The sequence below is a fragment of the Toxoplasma gondii genome, chromosome VI (genome assembly GCF_000006565.2).
Source record: "Toxoplasma gondii ME49 chromosome VI, whole genome shotgun sequence".
Lineage (NCBI taxonomy): Eukaryota > Apicomplexa > Conoidasida > Eucoccidiorida > Sarcocystidae > Toxoplasma > Toxoplasma gondii.
In genome coordinates, this window is record NC_031473.1 from 1,924,204 (window position 1) to 1,942,536 (window position 18,333).

General features: G+C 51.7%; 3 protein-coding genes across 3 annotated transcripts; all 3 read left to right on the plus strand.

Annotated features, from left to right (window-relative positions):
- The first annotated feature begins 1,819 nt into the window (after window positions 1-1,819).
- TGME49_242270 (hypothetical protein) lies at window positions 1,820-5,991 on the plus strand. The gene is made up of 2 exons (XM_002366716.2): window positions 1,820-3,836; window positions 4,581-5,991. Exons 1-2 carry the CDS (start codon window positions 3,119-3,121, stop codon window positions 4,787-4,789), a joined length of 927 nt encoding a protein of 308 aa, XP_002366757.1. The 5' UTR covers window positions 1,820-3,118; the 3' UTR covers window positions 4,790-5,991.
- A 1,264-nt stretch (window positions 5,992-7,255) lies between these two features.
- Window positions 7,256-13,851, plus strand: TGME49_242290 (proteasome subunit alpha1, putative). The gene is made up of 8 exons (XM_002366718.2): window positions 7,256-8,082; window positions 9,619-9,731; window positions 10,179-10,302; window positions 11,152-11,265; window positions 11,549-11,631; window positions 12,059-12,085; window positions 12,673-12,836; window positions 13,247-13,851. Exons 1-8 carry the CDS (start codon window positions 8,004-8,006, stop codon window positions 13,302-13,304), a joined length of 762 nt encoding a protein of 253 aa, XP_002366759.1. The 5' UTR covers window positions 7,256-8,003; the 3' UTR covers window positions 13,305-13,851.
- A 1,785-nt stretch (window positions 13,852-15,636) lies between these two features.
- Window positions 15,637-17,432, plus strand: TGME49_242300 (dihydrodipicolinate synthase; the record flags this gene model as incomplete). Its single annotated transcript, XM_002366719.2, has 2 exons — window positions 15,637-15,918; window positions 16,521-17,432. The coding sequence occupies exons 1-2, from the start codon at window positions 15,808-15,810 to the stop codon at window positions 17,430-17,432; spliced, it is 1,023 nt and encodes a 340-aa protein (XP_002366760.1). The 5' UTR covers window positions 15,637-15,807.
- Between the last annotated feature and the right edge of the window lie 901 nt (window positions 17,433-18,333).

An 18,333-nucleotide genomic window follows, 5' to 3' on the forward strand; every position in this document is an offset into this window, starting at 1 on the left:
TGGCCTTCCGTAGGGAGAGGATTTCCCGAGAAAAGAAGAGAGAAAGCGCCGGAAACGCGCACCGAAAGAGGTGCCCTGTTCTTCCTCGAGAGGAGCGCGCTCTGTCTGTCTCAATAGCGTGGCCGTCCTGCTTGGCACACAAGGACGCCGCTCTTCGCCTTTCTCTCTCTCCTTTTCCACTCTTGTTCTCTCTACCTCTTTCAACTCTTCTCTCCCTTTCAGCTTTGCTTCTGTGGCGTTGCGTGGACGCATGCATGTGAACACTGTGCAGCGGCCTTTCGCCACTGTGGTGAGGCGTCTTCGGTCCGAGAAGGCGACTCCGAGAGTTCCGTCACCTTCTTACTGCAGAGAACCAAGTCGATGCTCCCTCCCCGCGGGAGGAAAACAGTGCCACACACACATACACGACGCCTGTGGAGCTCCTACGAGAGTTCTTTGACAAGAGCGAGGTCCGAGGCTGCCTAGCTGCTTTGCTGCCGCACTGCGCGCTCAACTGTCATTTCGCGTTCCACAGACGCAGGCGGCCTTCGGAGAATGAGGCAATCAAAAAAGAGAGAAAGAAGAGATTTAGACGGGAAAAGTGCAGCAGAATGCGGCACGAGAGGTGCGAGGGGAAAGAGGAAGGCTGCGAAGTTCTCTCAGACGCACCTGCCGACACAAACGACGCGCGCAGTGGAGATACAACGCGCTCCAGAGGGGGCTTGCAAAGTCGGATTTTGAAAGAAGAAGCAGACGGTTAGCGTGGTAAAAAAAGTTCGCGCGATTAGGAACGAAAAGCGAAAAGGGCAAATGCGCTGCAGGCGCGATGTTCAACCGGCGTGCGGTGTCTGGATACCTCACGCACAAGAAGAGATCGAGGAACACCCTCCTCTCTCTGGGGGGTACTGGTGTGTCTTGGAAGAGGCTACGCCTTTCGAGAAGAAAGCGGAGCAAGTAACGGGGCAAGTCCGTTGTCTCCGTTTTTCTCCAGTGGAAAAGCATGTTCACACCACCAGAAAGAAAGCTCCGCTATTCCCTCTCCCCCGCTTCCTCTCCCTCTCGCTGTGGGTGGTCTCGGCCGCTCCTCTTTCACGTCTCTCCCCTCTTTCCCCCCGTCTTTCTCTGTCCTTCTTCAACTTTCCGCCTCGTACTCTCTCTCTTCCTTTCAATTCTTCTCCCACTTTTCTTCTGTCTTCCTTCGCCTGTTCTGGCTGTCTCTTTTCTTCTACGTTCTGTCGAGTCTCCCCGATTTGCTGGCGCACACTCGGGGCAGCAGCACGGTGCAGCCTTGCGTGTCTTCTCGCGCTTCCTGCAGAGGGTCGCGCGCTCCCGCGTGTCGACGGACGTATGCGGCGCCGGGACTCCACGAGAAATGCGAGTCCTTCAAGCCCCGAAAGCCATTGGCTGTCCGCAGAAAGCAGAAGTTCTAGGTTTTCCAACTCGAGAAGCATGCTTTGCACACATAGCCAGGACCCGGATATCTCACTCGAGTGCGGTTTCCACAGATAACATGGCAGCACCAGTTTCTAGTTCCACTCACTACACAGCTAAGCAGGAACCTACTTTACACGAAGAAAATCGACAGACACACACTTTCACAAATCGATGTACATGTAGAGGCATCCCTATCTCTGGCGTATAGCCATGAGGCGGTCTGCACATTGTCGCTGTGCACAGAGGGGCCTCAACCCGGTAAGGTAAGCCTCTCTCGGAGGAGCTGAGCTCTGGTTTTCCGCGGCCATCTTCCTTCTGCGTCTCTGCATGCAGTGGTTCGCAATGAACCGGCTCTGTTGCCGCGCATCTCCGACAAAGGCGTTCTCCGTTTTTTTCTTTTTTGGCAGACGACGCAGAAACGAGAGTCCAGAGAGATATCTGGCCTCGCCGTCTGCGTACAGCCCCCGCGCCCGCCACTCAAGACCTTGGGTAGCCTTCCCGCCGGGGAGCGAGAAAGAGCAGCACAGAAAGGCATGAAAGCACAGACTTTCCGACTTTCTTTTCCTCTACATTCTAAGCTCTTTTTCCTCTCGGATCAAGCAACAGTCGCAACCACCGAGAGGGACAGCTAGAGGAGAGCAACGAGAGAGCTCGTTGTGCTTTTCTTTGTGGCAAAAAACAGCCAAGGAACAGACGCGCAAGAACAAGAAGCGTTCCCCGTTTCTCCCTGCGGCTGAGAAACTCGAACGTACTTCGGATGCCGGAAAGTCGAGAGTTCCTCTCGACCGGCACCTTCTTGGTGTCTGTACACGACGCGCTCTCCTTGAAATCGGGAAAACAGGGTGTCTAGACAGTGTGTGGGCGTCAAAGTGGTGGGGAAACGAACAATTTCGCGTTTTTCTCTGAAGAACAACCTTTCCGCAAACGAAACCTCAGGCGACCTGCGACGACAAACGTCTCTCAGGCAGTGAACTTCGTTTGTCGAGCGGATGCCGGAGACAACGAGGCAGGCAACAAAGGACGAGCGACATCGCCTTCCATTCCTTTCTCTCGCTGTCGTCATGGCCCTCTCTGAATCGCCTTCTTCTCTGGGTGTGCCTCCACGTTTCTTCTTTCTGTGAATCGTCTCTGTCTCCCCCTCTTTTACTTCTTCCTCTCTCCGTGTATCATCGTCTCTGTCTGTCGCGTTCGTTTCTCGCTGTCGTATTCTTCTCTCCGCGTAGCTTCTTTGCCTCTCTGTCGGTCCTCTTCCTGTCACTGTGTCGTTGTCCTTCTTTTTCTTGTCTTGTTCGTCCTCCGTCGAGAGGACTCAAGTCGCCGTTTTCCTCTCTTCGGCTCTTCTCTTCCTCGCGCCCCTGTTGAGTTTCTGCGGAACTTTTTCTACCGCGTGATGTTATTTACTGAATCTCCACACGTATAGCTCCACTGAGTTCTATCACCAGCAAAGTTTTCCTTCTCTGGTTTTTCTCTTGAGTCCCGTGCAGCTTCTCTCGTAGCCCTGTAGCCTTTTTCTCAGTTGCTGTTATCTCGCTTTTTCCGCCTTCAATCGTCGCGCCGGAGACATCGACCTTCTCGGCTCAGCCGGCGCAGCTCCTCAGAGGTTCGGGCCTGAAAACTGTTCTTGAAAGAATTTGCAGGGCGCCGTTTTGTTCTTGAAAGAGTTTGCAGGGCGCCGTTTCCGGGACTTGGACCGCCTCTCGCGAAAATGCCTTTTGCCGGTGAAGACGCCCTTCGTCGGCGGAGTGCTTTGTGGTGGATCCTTTCAGCCACTCTCCTCCTTCTCTTCTTGTTCTTCCTCTCGCGTTTTCCTTCTGTTCCTTTCCTTCCGCTCTCTTCTTCTTCGTCTCCTCCTCCCTCTTCTGGCCTCGCCTCTGCTTTTTCGTCCCTCGTTGCCCCGGCCCGAGACTCGAGCGGAGCTTCCGGAACGACTGCGATGGAGGATTTGCGAGGCTTCGCGATTGCCTGGCGCGCAGCGGGGGGCTTCCTCGTGCTCCGCAGCGAGAAGAAGTCGAAGGGTCTGCACTTCCAGATCCCCGGCGGTCACGCAGAGTTCCCACAAGATGCCGCGAGCGCTGCGGACTTTCTCGCCCACCAGACGGTCCCCGTGGCTCCGCACTCCTTTTCGGCCTCGGGCAAGGGGCCAGAGACGGAGAACAAGAAGAAACACGTGGACGAAGAGGAAGTAGCAAGAGCGACATGCGCGCGCGAGCTCTACGAAGAGACGGGCATCGACGTGAGAGAAGATCTGAACAGACTCGTCCCGCTCGCCTCGGCAGGCGTCGGCCCTTTCAAGAACCGATTCTACTTTTTCCTCCACCTCACAGACGAGCTCCTCGCCAATGCGCCGCTGGCGATCCAGGCAGAAGACGCGTCGAAGGGCAAAACACGAACGCTCCTCTATCCAGACAACTACGACCATCAGTGTAAGTCCATCCTTCCTGAACACACACGGGCGAGATGTGTTGTTTTATATACACATAAATATATATACATATATATATATATATGCAGATGGAACGGTGCAGATATAGATATAGATGCATAGTGCGTCGATAGATGTAGATCTATGTACGTGTGTCTTTGTAGCCATGCATGTGTATGAAGAAAGGCCTCCATCTATGTATATGTGTAGCGGTCGTTGCTCGTGTAGCTTTCGAGAGAGATGTGGACAGAAGGTTGCGGTGCTTTGGGCATGGCCGCGCATCCGCCTCTCTCTGCGGCGCATGAAGTGGAGAAGAGAGACGCCGCAGCTTCTCGATTTTCTCGAATGACGCGTGGGCTGTAGAGGTGCAGCAGCGACTTCGTTTTTATCTCCACCTTCCGGCGATAGACTGTTTATGCCCCGCTATCACGTCGCCTCATGCTCGTGCTCACTTGCACGAAATGGGGCAGAACACGAGGAAGGTGAATGAGGAGAGTTTATCGGACCTTCTACTTGGACAAGTCCTGTGTGTGCGCTTAAACTCCGTCACCGGAAAGCGTCATCGATCGTGGCCCTCGCGTTCTCCTGCCTCTCTAGCTGGAGCGGTGTCGAGTGTCTTCGGTACAACGGTGTCTCCGTTCTTTTGAAAGCGGGAGTCACACTCAGTATCCTCGGTGCTATTCTGCCTCTGTGTGTGTCTTCTATCGCGCTTCCGTGCATGCGCCTTTTCGACTTTTGTCTTCAGCTCCTGAACTGCAGGTGCAGCTGGCTGTGGGGCTCAACGAACACACGGGATTTCGACTCGTCTCGAGCGCCGAAGAAGCTGCTCACCTCGTCACCAAGCACGCAGGTGGCCGGAGCACGAGGGCCCTCAAGGCTTTTCAGAGACTTCTTGATAAGCACGCGCCTCTCTCTCCTCTCGACGCGGTTCGCGCGGCGACACAGTCGCCGTGACGAGGACATGCATATCGGTGCATGCATGAGCAAATAAGGGTCCCTCTCTGGTTGCATGTGAACACCGTTGCTATTCGGAGTCGAGTTACTCCAAGAACGTAACCGATGTGGAACAACCTCACTGCAGTAGGATGTTGAACTTCAGCGCTTTTAGCTCCTCAGGTAGAGATGGAGGCCTACATCGGCGGGCGGGTGGAGTGGCTCGTACTGAACGTGTCAGCAGGTATGTGCATTGCGCATATCTGCGGATGCAGTTGTAGAGTGTTCACATGTAGAAAGCAACGTGTGGTAACTACAACACGTGTTCCAGCTACGGTTTTTATGTTCGTAGTGCCGACTTTGTACGCAGGATAGGGTAACTTTTATGTACAAGTCTTTCGATGTCCCGCATTTCCTTCGCTCAATTCAAGACTTGAAATTGAGGCAGTGTATGGGTGAGTTTTGGGGATGGATAGTGAGGTCTTCCGGACGGAGGATCAGACTTTTTTCAGACAACTTAGGGAGTTGTGCAAGCTCAGGGGGGGGGAGTGCGTCTGCAGCAGTGCTACTGTGGTGGGCGAGAGGAGGTGCTTGCAGTCACTTTTATTGGCACTTGGCGTTCTTTGGCAGGAAGCGAGAGTCTCAAGAGACTGTCGGTGGGAACTGTGGCTAACCGGATGTCACTGCCCTCGCTCTCTTTTACAGGGGTCCTTTTTGCCTCTGTTCCGCGGCGAGCCGCATTGAACGTCTTGCAGACATTCCTATGTGTATCGAGGTGTATTGAGCGAGGTATTGGGCAGTTACATACAGTATTGTGCACTGCGATTGCATGCTGAGAATTGTATCCACGGAGTGCGATTTTTTCGTCAGAGCTCTTTCCACAAAACACTAACCTTGTGTCCATAGGCAAATGAATTTGGGGTGTGCCGCGTAATTATGCAGTATCCAGAAAGCCGAGAAATAGAGTCGCCAAGCTCGAGATCACTTTTTGCGTGATCCCACTGGTCGTCCTGTGTGGCCTCTAGAAACGAAACTGAGTAGTGAGGAACCGGCTGGGAGAGTTGCATCCTGTAGAGATCTCTGCTTTCTCACGGAACGCGTCATGTCTCATCGAGAAGACCCGCACGTTTTCCGGTGTTTTCCACCAACTTCGCACTGCGGTTTTCGACGAAGACAACGACGCTGACAAACCAACAATGCCCGCTTCACTAATCAAATTCGACCTGAAGCCGCGATGCACCTGCTCATCGGGGCCTCAAAACGTCCACGTAGACGCGTAAAGATGTATCTGCATATCTAAGTGACCGGTTGAATACTCAGAAAAATTTTGTGTTGCGGAACAGCCACCGAACGAATTTGCGGTGAGGGAGTTTGCAACGAGCAGAAAGTACAGTTGCACAAAAGAGATGATCCTGTTGCCTCAAAGTTTCTGTCTCAGCCACACTGGAAAGCAGTTCCGCCACTGCGTGAGGAATAGCGGAAAGTGCAAGTTCGGCCTTCGCTTCCCATAGTGTTGGCTTCGCACGGACAGGGCAAAAATGTTCCACGTCTACCCCGAAAACAATTTGTGCTGCGTCTGCATACGCCCGTGTTTTTGTCTCGGCTTGCTGTAGCCAAAACTGCCACCCTCTAGCGGCTTGAAAGTCAAACCGAGGCGAGACCATTTAGGACCTCTCATTAAAACATGAGGAAAAAGGAAAAAAAGGGAACTCTAAGCGCTGCATCTGTACCTGCAGGGCTGCTAGAGTCATTCAGATGTGTTCTCGAAATCATGGTAACACAATAGAAGATCTCGTTCGGATGCGGGGACTCTGCCCTGCCACACCGAACAGAGAAATCCAGTTATCATTTGCCGTGTACAGGCAGCTCTGCAGACCCCTGAAAACGCCAAGCAGCAGGCACTCTCGCTGGCGTGCATTGGGAGCGTGTGTCGTTGTCTTGCTGCTGATTCGTTTTGATTTTTCCAGCGCCGTCAGCTCTGCAGGAAGCCCGCAGTCCGCTGCAACTGCATCCCTGCTTCGCATGAGCATTCTAGTTTCTCTTTTCGAGAACACATCCAGAAATACGGTGCAAATGCGATGATGCTACTGTGTGGCGAGGGAAGGGTTTGCGTGTCGGGACACCCGTGAAAACGGTTTTTCCTGCTTTTCACACGGCGCCTGGTGTTTTGTTCAACGACCTTCTGGACTTCTCCAGGGGAGTTCGAAACTGTCATTGTAGTTGTCTTCTCCGGTGCCTCCTTGTGCCCGGCGTGCGACACTTGAAGAGATCGACGCATCTGTGTGAGTACGGAGCGATGGGACACCTGAGTATGCCAAAGATCTGAAAGACCTGTGCTACCGCGACGTGTGTATAGCGGTGAAGTCGAAAGCTGGCCACGAGCCACGGAATGGAGAGGCCGGTGCGGGAGCACAAACAAAGTTTGTCCACCGACAGCGATGGGCTAGCGCGTCTCCTGAGTATTCTGCGCCTTTGCATGCAACCCCCAGTTTTTTCGGTCGTTTGCTGGTGTGTATGTACACCGAAGTCTTCACCTCGAGAAGTCCTTCTTTCCATACGAAGCGATTTCCTTTCTTTGTCTTCCACATCGTCGGAATACCGTGGTGGACGCTCTCTGCACTCACTCGCTTTTTCCACCTCTGTCGGCGGTCGCCTTCCGAGTCCTCGGAGAGCAAATACTTTTCCCGTTCTCTTCTACCTCTTCGGTTCGCTTTTTTCTGGACATGTCCTTCGGAGTCGAATCAAGGGGACAGACACAGAGAACTCCGTTTTCTATCATTTCTCTGTGACGCGTTCTGCCCTTTGCTGCTCGTCTTTGCCTTCCTGTCTCCACGCGCCTACACACAGCAAGCCACGTACAAACAGAAGTGAATCGGCACTCGGTTTCCCCGTTTCTGTCATTATCCCCTTTGTCGTTGAAAACGTGAGACGATTCGTTCTCGCGTCCTCTTGGTTTTCGTTCTCCGCAACTCTTCTCGACGCACCAAAAACCGGTGTACGTACACTTCGGCAGACAGATCCGACGTCCGGTATTCGATACTGTTTGCATCCTTTCCCTCGTTTTCGGGTTTGTTGCTCTTGAATCTCCTTTCTCTTCGTGGAAGTTCCGCTCTTCTGTCGTCCGTGGCAACGCTGACGAGGACATCTTTCCCCCTCTGCGACATCTCGATTATCCACTCTCATTCGTCTCAGTCGAGAGAGTTCGACCTCAGGTTTTTGACAGACCTTCGCAAAAATGGCAGGCCGTAGCACCCAGGCGATGTACGATCGCCACATCACCATTTTCTCGCCGGACGGGAACTTGTACCAAGTCGGTAAGGGTCAGCGCGTTTTGCGTTGTCTGTCATATTGTCTGGTCTGTGGAGGTGTCGGAAACACTGTGCATTTCCTCTCTGAAAAGAAGGAACGGTGACTCATCTGCACACTGTGTGCGTCGCGGGTGCATCTACACACGAGACTGGTGTTTTTTGTGCATGTTTTCTCTCCTTCCCACATGCGCAAAGACATACGCGCATTTTCGTAGACGCGTTCCCTGTGTTGGCAGGTGTGTATGGAGTTCCACGTGTCTATGGTTCATCTGGAAGCTTCTGGATTCTCTTCAGCATAGTACAAATGCGTCTCTGTCAAAACTTCTGTCTCCACGTTTTGCGGTCTCTCTCTCTCGAGTGTTCCATCCTGTCTCCTCTGATGTCCGCCTCTTGTCCCTGACTCTCTTCCTCTCGGAAGAGACGTCTGAGGGGAGACAGAGAAAAGAGAGGAATCAAGGCTGGAAAGGAAGCGAGAAGAGCATGGAGGGAGAGAGAGAGAGGGGATTCTACTCAAGCAACTCAGAAGTCTGCCTTTTTGCCCTGTGGGTCCTCGCTGCTGGGCTGGGCTGCACACGTACTTCCAATGTGTCTTCCTCCCCACCGATTTCTACCACATGCCCACCTAAGTTGACACTCCGGGATATACGGTGGACTCGCGAACTTCTCAACTCAAACTTTCGTAACCAGCGTCGAAGCATTAAAATAGTATGTATGGAAAGAGCAAGCGTCGACTATACAGTTACTCAGAGTGTTGCCGGGAAGGTAGCATCTACCATGTCTGCGTGTTAACTTTAGATGCACAGGTGGGCATCATTAGTCCATGTTCGATATGTACGTACTTGAATTATCAGTGTAAGTTAAGCAGTCCTTTGTTTAAAGCTTCTACCGCTGCATACAGGAGCAGACCTTTATATTCGAGGATCAACTGTCGAACGAACCAGTGTGCTCCAACGCTAGGCGACGGCTCCAGTCTGTTGCGTGTCGACACTCTTCCCTTTTCTGTCTGGTTCGCCTCACAGTCTCTCTCTTCACTTTTCATTTCTCCCTACAAAGTATTTTTCTCCGTCGTTTATCCGTCATTTTCGCTGCGTTTCAGCCTCACCGCTTCGATGTTTCACACGGTACACCACCCCCCCTCCCCCCGACTCTGTACATCTTCCTCTCTGCCCGTGATGACGGTTTTCCGTGCATGGCCACAGATATCTTTCAGTAGATTTTCTGTAAACGCGCAGCTTCCCGCTAGTGTGCAAGGGTGAACACGTATATCTTCCTGTCAGTCTTGTTTGTGGAGCTGATGGAGAAGAAGACGGTGTTCACGAGCAGGTGTTGCGTCTGTCCTTGGATGTCAGGAGACTGTTTTTTTCATTTCAGGCCAGTAATTGTGCGTCACCATGTCTACGCCTCTGTCCGAGTGCACACACATACACACGCGAGAACACCCACATGTAGACAGGAGGTGGGGGTGCATCTGTACATGCGTACCTGTGCATCTGCGCAGTATGTGTATACTTGACGTCGAGTGCATCCACGGTGTGATTGCAGAGTACGCGATGAAGGCAGTGCGCAACTGCAACTTGACTTGCGTCGCGATCAAGGGCGACGACAGCGCATGCCTGGTTGTTCAGAAGAAGGTCGCCGCGCACCAGTTGACTCAAGTAAGTTTCTAGCACCTCGAGACTCAAAAGACATCACGATGTTAAATCGGTTGGGCGCTGAACTCCAAGACCTACCGAAGTCCATCAGCGTCGTAGGTATTCATTCCAGTCTCCGTGTCTCCATTGTCTTTCGCGACTCCTGTACCTCCACCCCTGAAGTGCACATCAAAGACACCAACACTCGCGGTTCGGCGGTTCGAAGGGGCGGACGCAAGCTTACCGGTTCTAGTTTCAAGTCGCTTCTGGTTGGTGCTTTGCCGGAGTCGATGCTGGGAGGATCGGACCCCTCGAGCTGGCTCTCGGAAGAGTCCGCGGTCGCAAAGGCATGCACCTCACGCAGGCCACCACATATCTGTCCCTGCCGCGTACGCAGACAAAGCGCGCAGTCCTCAGACGCCGGAGGTATTTCTGTGAGTCGAACACTCTCCTGCGTGCGTCTGTGCATAGGACAAACACCTCGACAGCTCCTTCGTCTCTTCTCTTTACACTCTCTCCCCGACCATCGGCAGCTGTCTCGTGGGAGTTTTCCCTGACTGCCGCAGCATTGCCTTTCGCGCGCGACAGGAAGCAGGTACCTGCAAAAAACGAATTCTCTAGTGAACAGAAACTGGAAACGCACACCGTGCATCCAGGGGTTCTAGCGTAAACAGTCACCGGCACTCTAGAGCAGGCACACATACATATCTACACATACATATGTACATATATATATATATATATATATATGTCTGCTTCCATATAAACATATGCTTACTTGTCGGTGTAAGCGTGAATGCGTGTCTTGATGTGTGCGTCTGTGTGTGTGAAGACAGAGTAGCGAGTCTCGCTTCAGTTGGTATGTGATTGGTGTCGCATGTCTGGTGGCTTCTGGTTTTCAGTTGCAAAGAGCGCGTGGAACTCCACGGGCTTCAAGGTGCTGTGTGGGTGTGAGTGAGCGTGCATGCAATGTATGCACTCAGGGGGATGAAGCATTTTCTATGAGGACGGCGAGTGCCACGCAACTATGCAATTCGTGAACGCATGCGCTCGGGCACACAAAAAGCTAATGGAAGGGGCCTTGCATCTTTTGGGCCGCCTTGCGAGAAAGACCTTGCTTTGTTACGGAGAAAAATCAAGCACAATACTGTCGATTCGTAGTCGTTTACGGAAACGTGTGTGTCTGAATGCTCGCGATGCGCGCATGCAGCTGCTCTTGGAGGAGCCAGTCTTCAGATTTCTTTTACATGCCATCCTGGCCGCCGGTGGCTCTTTCATACGCTGCGGTGTCTCTTGACATATCTCCCCTTTGAGGTCCTTTCTTGTGTTTTCGTATTAATCGAGAACAGCGGGTTTTCTCTACGCAATGCTCTGCGCTGCATCGTGGAAGAATGCAGAAGGAATCACGTGACCGTTTTTCCCGCTTGTCTTGCCGCCATGACAGGAGAGTTCGCTTACAAGAACGGCTACGACATGCCGGTCTACGCCCTCGCGAAGCGGATCGCGGACATCAATCAGGTGTACACACAGTTCGCCTACATGCGTCTCCATGCATGCAGTAAGAAACGCATGATGCTTGCAAGGAGGCGACACAGCGAAGCAGGGAACCTTAGAGGCGAGTGACCATAGGCTCCCGCGTGTGCGTGTACGTACGCCTAGATAGATGTGTTCACATGTCGTGGCAGCTTTTCGTGATTGTGCGCATGCGGCGATGTGCGCATGCATCGGAGAGAAAGGAGAGGCATGGAGGTCTAATGACGCCTCCCATGATGTTTCAAACTGTACGAGTGTGGGGATGAATGGGTACATGGCGTATTCCTGGGATGTGTGTTTTTGTCCAGCTGGCATTATGATATCCTACGACGAAGAAGCTGGTCCGTCCATCTACAAATTCGACCCTGCAGGTTTCTTTGCGGGCTACAAGGCAAGTCGCAGTCTTCGTTTCCACTTGCTTCGCGGTCTCCTGTGTTTTTCTGGGCGCCTCCGTAGGTCCTGTTATCGGTGCCGTGGCCTCGCGCTGCGCACATAAAGGAAAGTTGTTCTGATCCTCTGGATAACCGAGGTGACAGTCTCACTGCTTGCGGCGGGGGACCGTCTTTCTAAACGGTCTCTGTTGCTGTAGATGTATGCACAGTGATTCAAGGAGCATTTGCTGAGATGAAAGTCACGGCTCTCCGCTTTTGGTGCGGTATAAAGGACCAAGGAAGTCAGCAGTGTGCTGTGCATGCATACAGGTGTGGCTCTGTCTGTCGACATGGGGTTTTGGATCTTCGTGTGAAGTGGAAAGGCTCCTCATGCGCCACAAACTTGAGATTGTCGTGATCTGTCTGTGTGTCCTTTCCGTTCTTCAGGCGTGCGCATCGGGGACGAAAGAGCAGGTACGAATGCAGTTAAGTTTTTTTCCGGCTGTCGCTTTTCTTGAGGCGGTTTTGCTCGTTTCCTCATCGCTGCGTCCTCGCACCCAAGTCTCTCAGATCCTCTGCAAGTGTTTTCTCTTCCTTCCTCCGTATCTCAGACGAGTCCCCTCGCGCGACCGTTGTTTCCGTAAATCTCGTTCTGGGTAGACGACTAGTACTGTGTTTTGCATGGGCACACACAAGCGTGGAAGAGCCCAGCTGTTGGCGTGCATATACTTCTGTGGACCTGTCGACGACGGGCAAATGTCAATGGTGATGCAGAATCATTGTGCATGCTCTACTTTTACACCCGTTGATCCAGCTGGAATACATTAAGAGTATCTCTGAACACTTGTTTATGACACACCTGTATGGAGACCGGCGCTGATTTGGTTCTTGGTAGCTGTCGACCACCGAGGCAAAGATGTATCCATCACCCTTCGGACGAGTGCCGCCTCTCCTCCGTTCGACTGGAGGACGGATACGATTTACTCCGCGCGTTCTTCGAGGTAGCTTTCGTGGCAACCCCTCGAATACACCACTTCGCTGTTTCTGTTCTATTTCGCCAGGAGGCGACAAACATTCTGGAGAAGATGGTGAAGAAGCGCTCTCGCACAACCCCGAAAGAGGTGATTGAATGCGCCATTTCGGCGATGCAGCACGTCCTCGCCATGGATTTCAAGGCCTCCGACATCGAAGTCGGTGTTGTCACGAAAGACCAACCTGCCTTCAGGTGAGCAGGAAAGAAAGAGGGGAAAAGGACCGCATAACTCACGAACGCTACATGAGGCCAGTACGTGTTTTCCTCTGGTGCCAGTTCCTGTTTCTGAGTCTTCCAGGGACACTTGTGATGGCAAACGATCTGCGTCGGATAGATATGTTTTCGTGCTATTGAAGCGATAGCGTGTCAGGGATTCACTGAGAAATGAACAGAGGGTGGACAACAGTAAAGGTGCTAAAGGTCTTGTCGAGAGAAGGGGCCCAAGCAATGACAGCGCGGGCGTCAAAGAATAAGGTCTCCCCGTGTATATGTGGGTGTAGGTCGTTCCAGTTTACGGTTTTTTTTGTAGAGAGGGATCAAGGACAGTCATCTGAGAATGTGTCTGCACAGCTGTCGCTTTTTTTCTTCTCCGTTCTTTCCAGGATCTTGTCGGAGCACGAAGTCGAGGACCACTTGACGTCAATCGCTGAGAGGGAGTAGTGGATCTCACACTTCTGCTAGCCTCTCCTCTGGAAAATATCATCTGTCACGCTTGTGGCGGGTTCGTCGCGTTCTCGTGTGTTTCCCACGGCACATGCCTGTAGGGGTTTTGTGTGTATAGGATCAATGGATGGTTGGCTGTGACTGTTCCTACCCTTCGGACACGTATACAGATGTATGTGTGTCCACGAGGGAGGTATACACAAGCATCTTGTAATGCATGTGAGTTTTTAGAGTCTTGTTCCAGATTCGGGACACGAGTGAAGAGTTTGTGTTCAAAATACTAGAACTTCTACGGAGGAACAGAAACCAAACGTCTGAAAAAGGAGACGAAGGAGAAGAAAAGGAAGTCCATCGCGGCTTGGTTTTTCCAGGTCAACGGAGGAAAAAGGAAAGAACACAAGTCCCGGAGTCGAGCCGCAGTTTAGAAGCAGCGGCAGTGTATCTTGTGTTTTGATTCCCGTTGAGAGTTTCTTTCATTTCCTTCTCGCGTCTGTCGAACCAAGAGTAGCCGGCAATATCTTGCCGTTCTAGCGCACAAAAAAATAAGAGAGGCTCTTGACACCTGAGGAAAAAGGCACGCCAAGGAACGGTGAAACCATTTTAGAAGTTTGAGGAAACCCACCGCGTATGCAGCACACACTGAGAAAAGACGGTTGCTCATCTGGAGTGAATGACAAACAGAACAGCAGTTGGAATTCAACTAAATCGCGTACCAGCAGTCAACATCATACAGCGCGTGATGAACTGATGTTGGTAGACGGGATTTCAGAAAGTCCGCGGCGAAGAATGTGATATCAAGTGTCTGGTAGGGAAACAGGTGCAAACACGACCCGCATGTCCGGTTGAAAACGCGGCAACAAAAAAGACCAGCAGAGACCCGACTGGCAACAAAAAAGACCAGCAGGGATGCAGAAGCAGTGGGCTAATTATTGTCACGCGTATAGCCAGAGTTTTGGAGGCGATGTGGTCGTTTTCTGTCCGTGACTACGGGTTGATTTTAGTGATCTGGGTTATGTTTCTCTCTCCACGACATTTTGTACAATAGCAGGCGAAATCGTTTCCCACCGGCTGTCCGAGGGATCTTTCCGCGACCTTGTCGAGATTCACAAAAGTTAGGAGCGCAAGCTGCCACGTGCTGAGGTAGTTATGCCGATCCTTTGTCATTTAGATCTCACTAAGGAGTGTCCTAAAGACCACATGTTGCTCTCAAACGTCGAAAACGCGCCAGAACTGCTGCATTTTTCGTAGGGCCACAAGGGATTTCGCCATGCGATACCTCTGTGGAGTCGAGTTTCTTCATTCTGTAGGTAGTTTCACAATGTGCCTCTGTCTTCAGTATACACACGCTCTGCGTTCCTGGAACCCGGGAGCCTTCCTCTCCTTTTTCGGATTTGAGCTGTTCCCTCTTGGTGGGTGGTATATGTTCTGCTCTCTTTATTGGCTGTTATGTTCTTTGAAACAATGTTCGACACCTCTGCGTATCCTGGCAATAACCGTGACCTGGGTTCCCCCAGTGCGGCCCTAACTCGCTTTCTACAGCGTGATGCCGCTCGAGTTCCCTTCTTGGTCCTGCGTTTACACAGTCAGAGACAGATCTGAGGCACTGGTTTACTGCGTGATCCACTTCAATTTGTCTGAAATTTCCTACATATCTTCACTGCAAATAGAGCCGCGCCAGGAATAAGTCAGCTTTGTTCCGGAATTGCAGGTCAACCAACTGTTCTGCAGTCGGGATTCACATGTTTTGGCGCGTAAGATGCAAGCTGGCTTCATCGCTCGTGACTTGGAGCCGAAATGGTGGAATATAAGGCTCTGAAAAAAGCGGGGAACTGTAGCACACTACTACTGACGGACAAATCCAGACCTCGGGGGCTCTGACAGATGATAGTATTTTGCTCTCGTTCATCTGAATGGAATTCATCAGGCTGGTCTCACATAAGGCATTGCTTTTTTTCAAGCTCTCCCGGTGTTCGTGATACCGCCTTACCAGTTCTGGTGTGGGGTCTTTCGTCACCATATCTCTCTCCAACGTACATTTTCCTTCAGTATCAGCCTCTGGGACAGCTGCGCTCGACTTTCGCTCCGCAGTTTTTCTCCACACCAAAACGAGGCATCGATGTGTCTTGTTTTTTTCGAAAAAGAGAACTTGAATCAAAGGGAGAAACAGCTTTTTTCATGGTCCATCTTTTCGTTGAGCTGCCTGAGCCGCTCCCCCTGAACCAACGTAGGTCAAAAGATGTGCGTGTACGAGACTGATCTATAACCTGCGTGCTTCTTTTCTCTGCTTTGTCGCTGGCATGGTTTCAGATTGCTCTTTCTCGTGCTTGTCACTAAACTTGTGCGATCCAACTCTGTATTCATTTTTCATTCATTGTCTGGTCCTTGCAAATGCGTATGCGCGGCGCTTTCTCTCTTACATCATTTCAAAACAAACCATCCAAAACATCCTGTTCATGTCTCACTTTTGTCCTGCCTGCTCCACGCTGAAAAAACAGTCAGGATGACATCCTGCCGGCCAGAGTACAAGAAAGAGATGTCGACGCTGCAAGGGTCGCTTGTGGCTCTCGTGACTCCAATGAAGGCGGAACCTCCACACGAACTGGATGTTGAGGTGGGCAATATTGGAGAGAACGCCGAACACGTGGAGGGGCAGAAATCGAATTGGAAAACGCTCAGGCAACCCCGCCGGTAGTATTTTCCTTTGTTCTGAGTGGGCGCGTTCAGCTAGGGATTATCATGAAAGGATAGGGCGTACGCTGTGGGGGGGGGGGCTTTCTGTGTAAGACTGACATGAAAGCCAGAGTTCTCGTTTTCCATGATTGAATCCATATTTAACTAGCGTTCTGTGGGCGCTGTCTCACCTATCACTGAACTTAGGAGCACATCTTGTTCTTTGTTGATTGGGATGGAAAATAGGAGTCGTGGAAAAAATCATTGGGCCGTTTTAGAATGCGGCACCAAAGTCTTGCAACTGAACGTTCATCGGCAACTATGTTCTATCTGAAAAGGCTTTCAGCAGGTTCTTACCTTGCTTCAAATGAACAGTTATTACGCTCCTACACATAAGCAGTTGCGCACAGTATATTTGTGTACGTATGTTTCCCGTGCATATGGCCAGGTACTAATGGGTGCATCCATCAATGGACAAGATGGGTAGCTAGGTGATGTTCCCTTTGGCGTGTGTTTGTCTATTGTTCTGCCTTTCCTTCCCAGGCCCTGAAGAGATTGGTCGAATGGCATATCGGTGAGGGGACAGATGCCATTGTGGCGACGGGTACGACTGGCGAATCCCCGACCTTGACATGTAGAGAATGGGAGACAGTTGTCAGCATCTGCGTTGGTGTTGCAGCCGGACGTGTGGCTGTGATAGCAGGCACAGGCACAAACTGCACAGCAACTTCTGTTGAAAAGACAAAAAGAGCTCAGGAATTAGGTGCAGATGCAGCCCTTGTTGTAACACCTTATTACAACAAGCCTACACAAGCAGCTCTAGTTGAGCACTACCGTACAATTGCGGCTGCCGTACCTGACTTCCCAATCATCACCTACAATGTGCCAGGCCGGACAGCGTGTGATCTACTGCCGGAGACGATCGCGAAAATTGCAACGGAAGCGCAAAACGTCATTGGAAACAAAGAAGCATCAGGGAACTTCGAGAGATTCAAAGCCCAGAGGAAACTCCTCGGCCCTGCCTTCAGGATTTTCAGTGGAGAAGACTGCCAGAGCTGCGAAGCCATGCTCGCGGGAGCGTGTGACGGAGTAATCAGCGTCACAAGCAATATAGTGCCGCGACAGATGCATTACATGTGCCAGTTGGCTCTCAGAGGAGATCGAGAAAAGGCCAAACAAATTGATGGCCAACTCATGGGTCTCCACAAGAACCTCTTCTGCGAGCCGAACCCAACGGCGTCAAAGTGGCTTCTAGCGGAACTCGGAAGGATTCCGCCGGGTATTCGCCTTCCCTTACTTCCTCTTTCAGCATGTTATCACGACACAGTCAGAAATGCCCTCAAGGAGGCACAAAATGCTCAGGTGCCCGTTGAGCGTGTATGCGTTCTTAGAAAGGAGCAACCGGACTTGGGTGCGTTGCGTCATGTACCTGTGTCAGATGAGAACAACGCATGAAACCAGTAATGGACCATGGGATTGGTTTGCTTGCCGTCCAAACTTTGATTCAGACAACAGTAGGAATCAATGCTGGTTCATGCACGGGGGAAATACATGCAAGAACGCAGCGCGTATGCAGGGACCAGCTACAAGCCGTCGCAAACAGAACGTGTTCAACTTTGACACGGGGCGGCATCCGCATTTGGTTGTGTTCATTTTGTCAAATGCTTTGACTTGAACAACAACATTTGTGTCGTTAGATCCTTGCTGTGTCCCGTCTACCCTGAGGCGACCTCGCCCGTGTGCATCGTTGTTTACGTTTAGTAGGAACCAAGTCGAAAAAAGTAGGCTGGCCAGTATTTGCACGACGTCGTCCGCTGTCTCTTGTCTGTTTCTCTCTTGTGGCTGGATTCCCCACCCGGAGCGGGGCCTTGCTACAGGAGGGCAGCTACATTGTTTTCGAAAGAGGAGGTGGCGGTTGAAAGTGCTCCTTCTTCATGCCTCGTCCTCCAGTTCCCGACGGGCCATTTGCAGAGCATCTACGCTGCGTGCCCCGTTTGGTCAGAGGGGGGTACAGTACGCACGTACACAGCCTACATTCGGTACGAAGGGGGTACGGGATATGTGGCTCTGATCTCATAGGGACTTGTACCTTCCAGTAGTGTGCGAATTACGTGTCAGCAAGCGGTTTGTTTTGTGCATTGCTGCATGCTCGTCTATCATACCACGAAAATCGATGGTTCAATCAAAAGTTTACAAAAGGGTGTTCGTGTGGATCCTGGCCCGAGTGGAGAAAAATCAGGGGCTGCGTTTTTTTTGTTTTGTTGTTGCCTTTTCGCGTCACCCTACATTTGCGGCAATCGCAGGCCGGTTTGGGAGCAAAGTGCTATTGTACATGCTTCCGCTGCTACATTTTCAC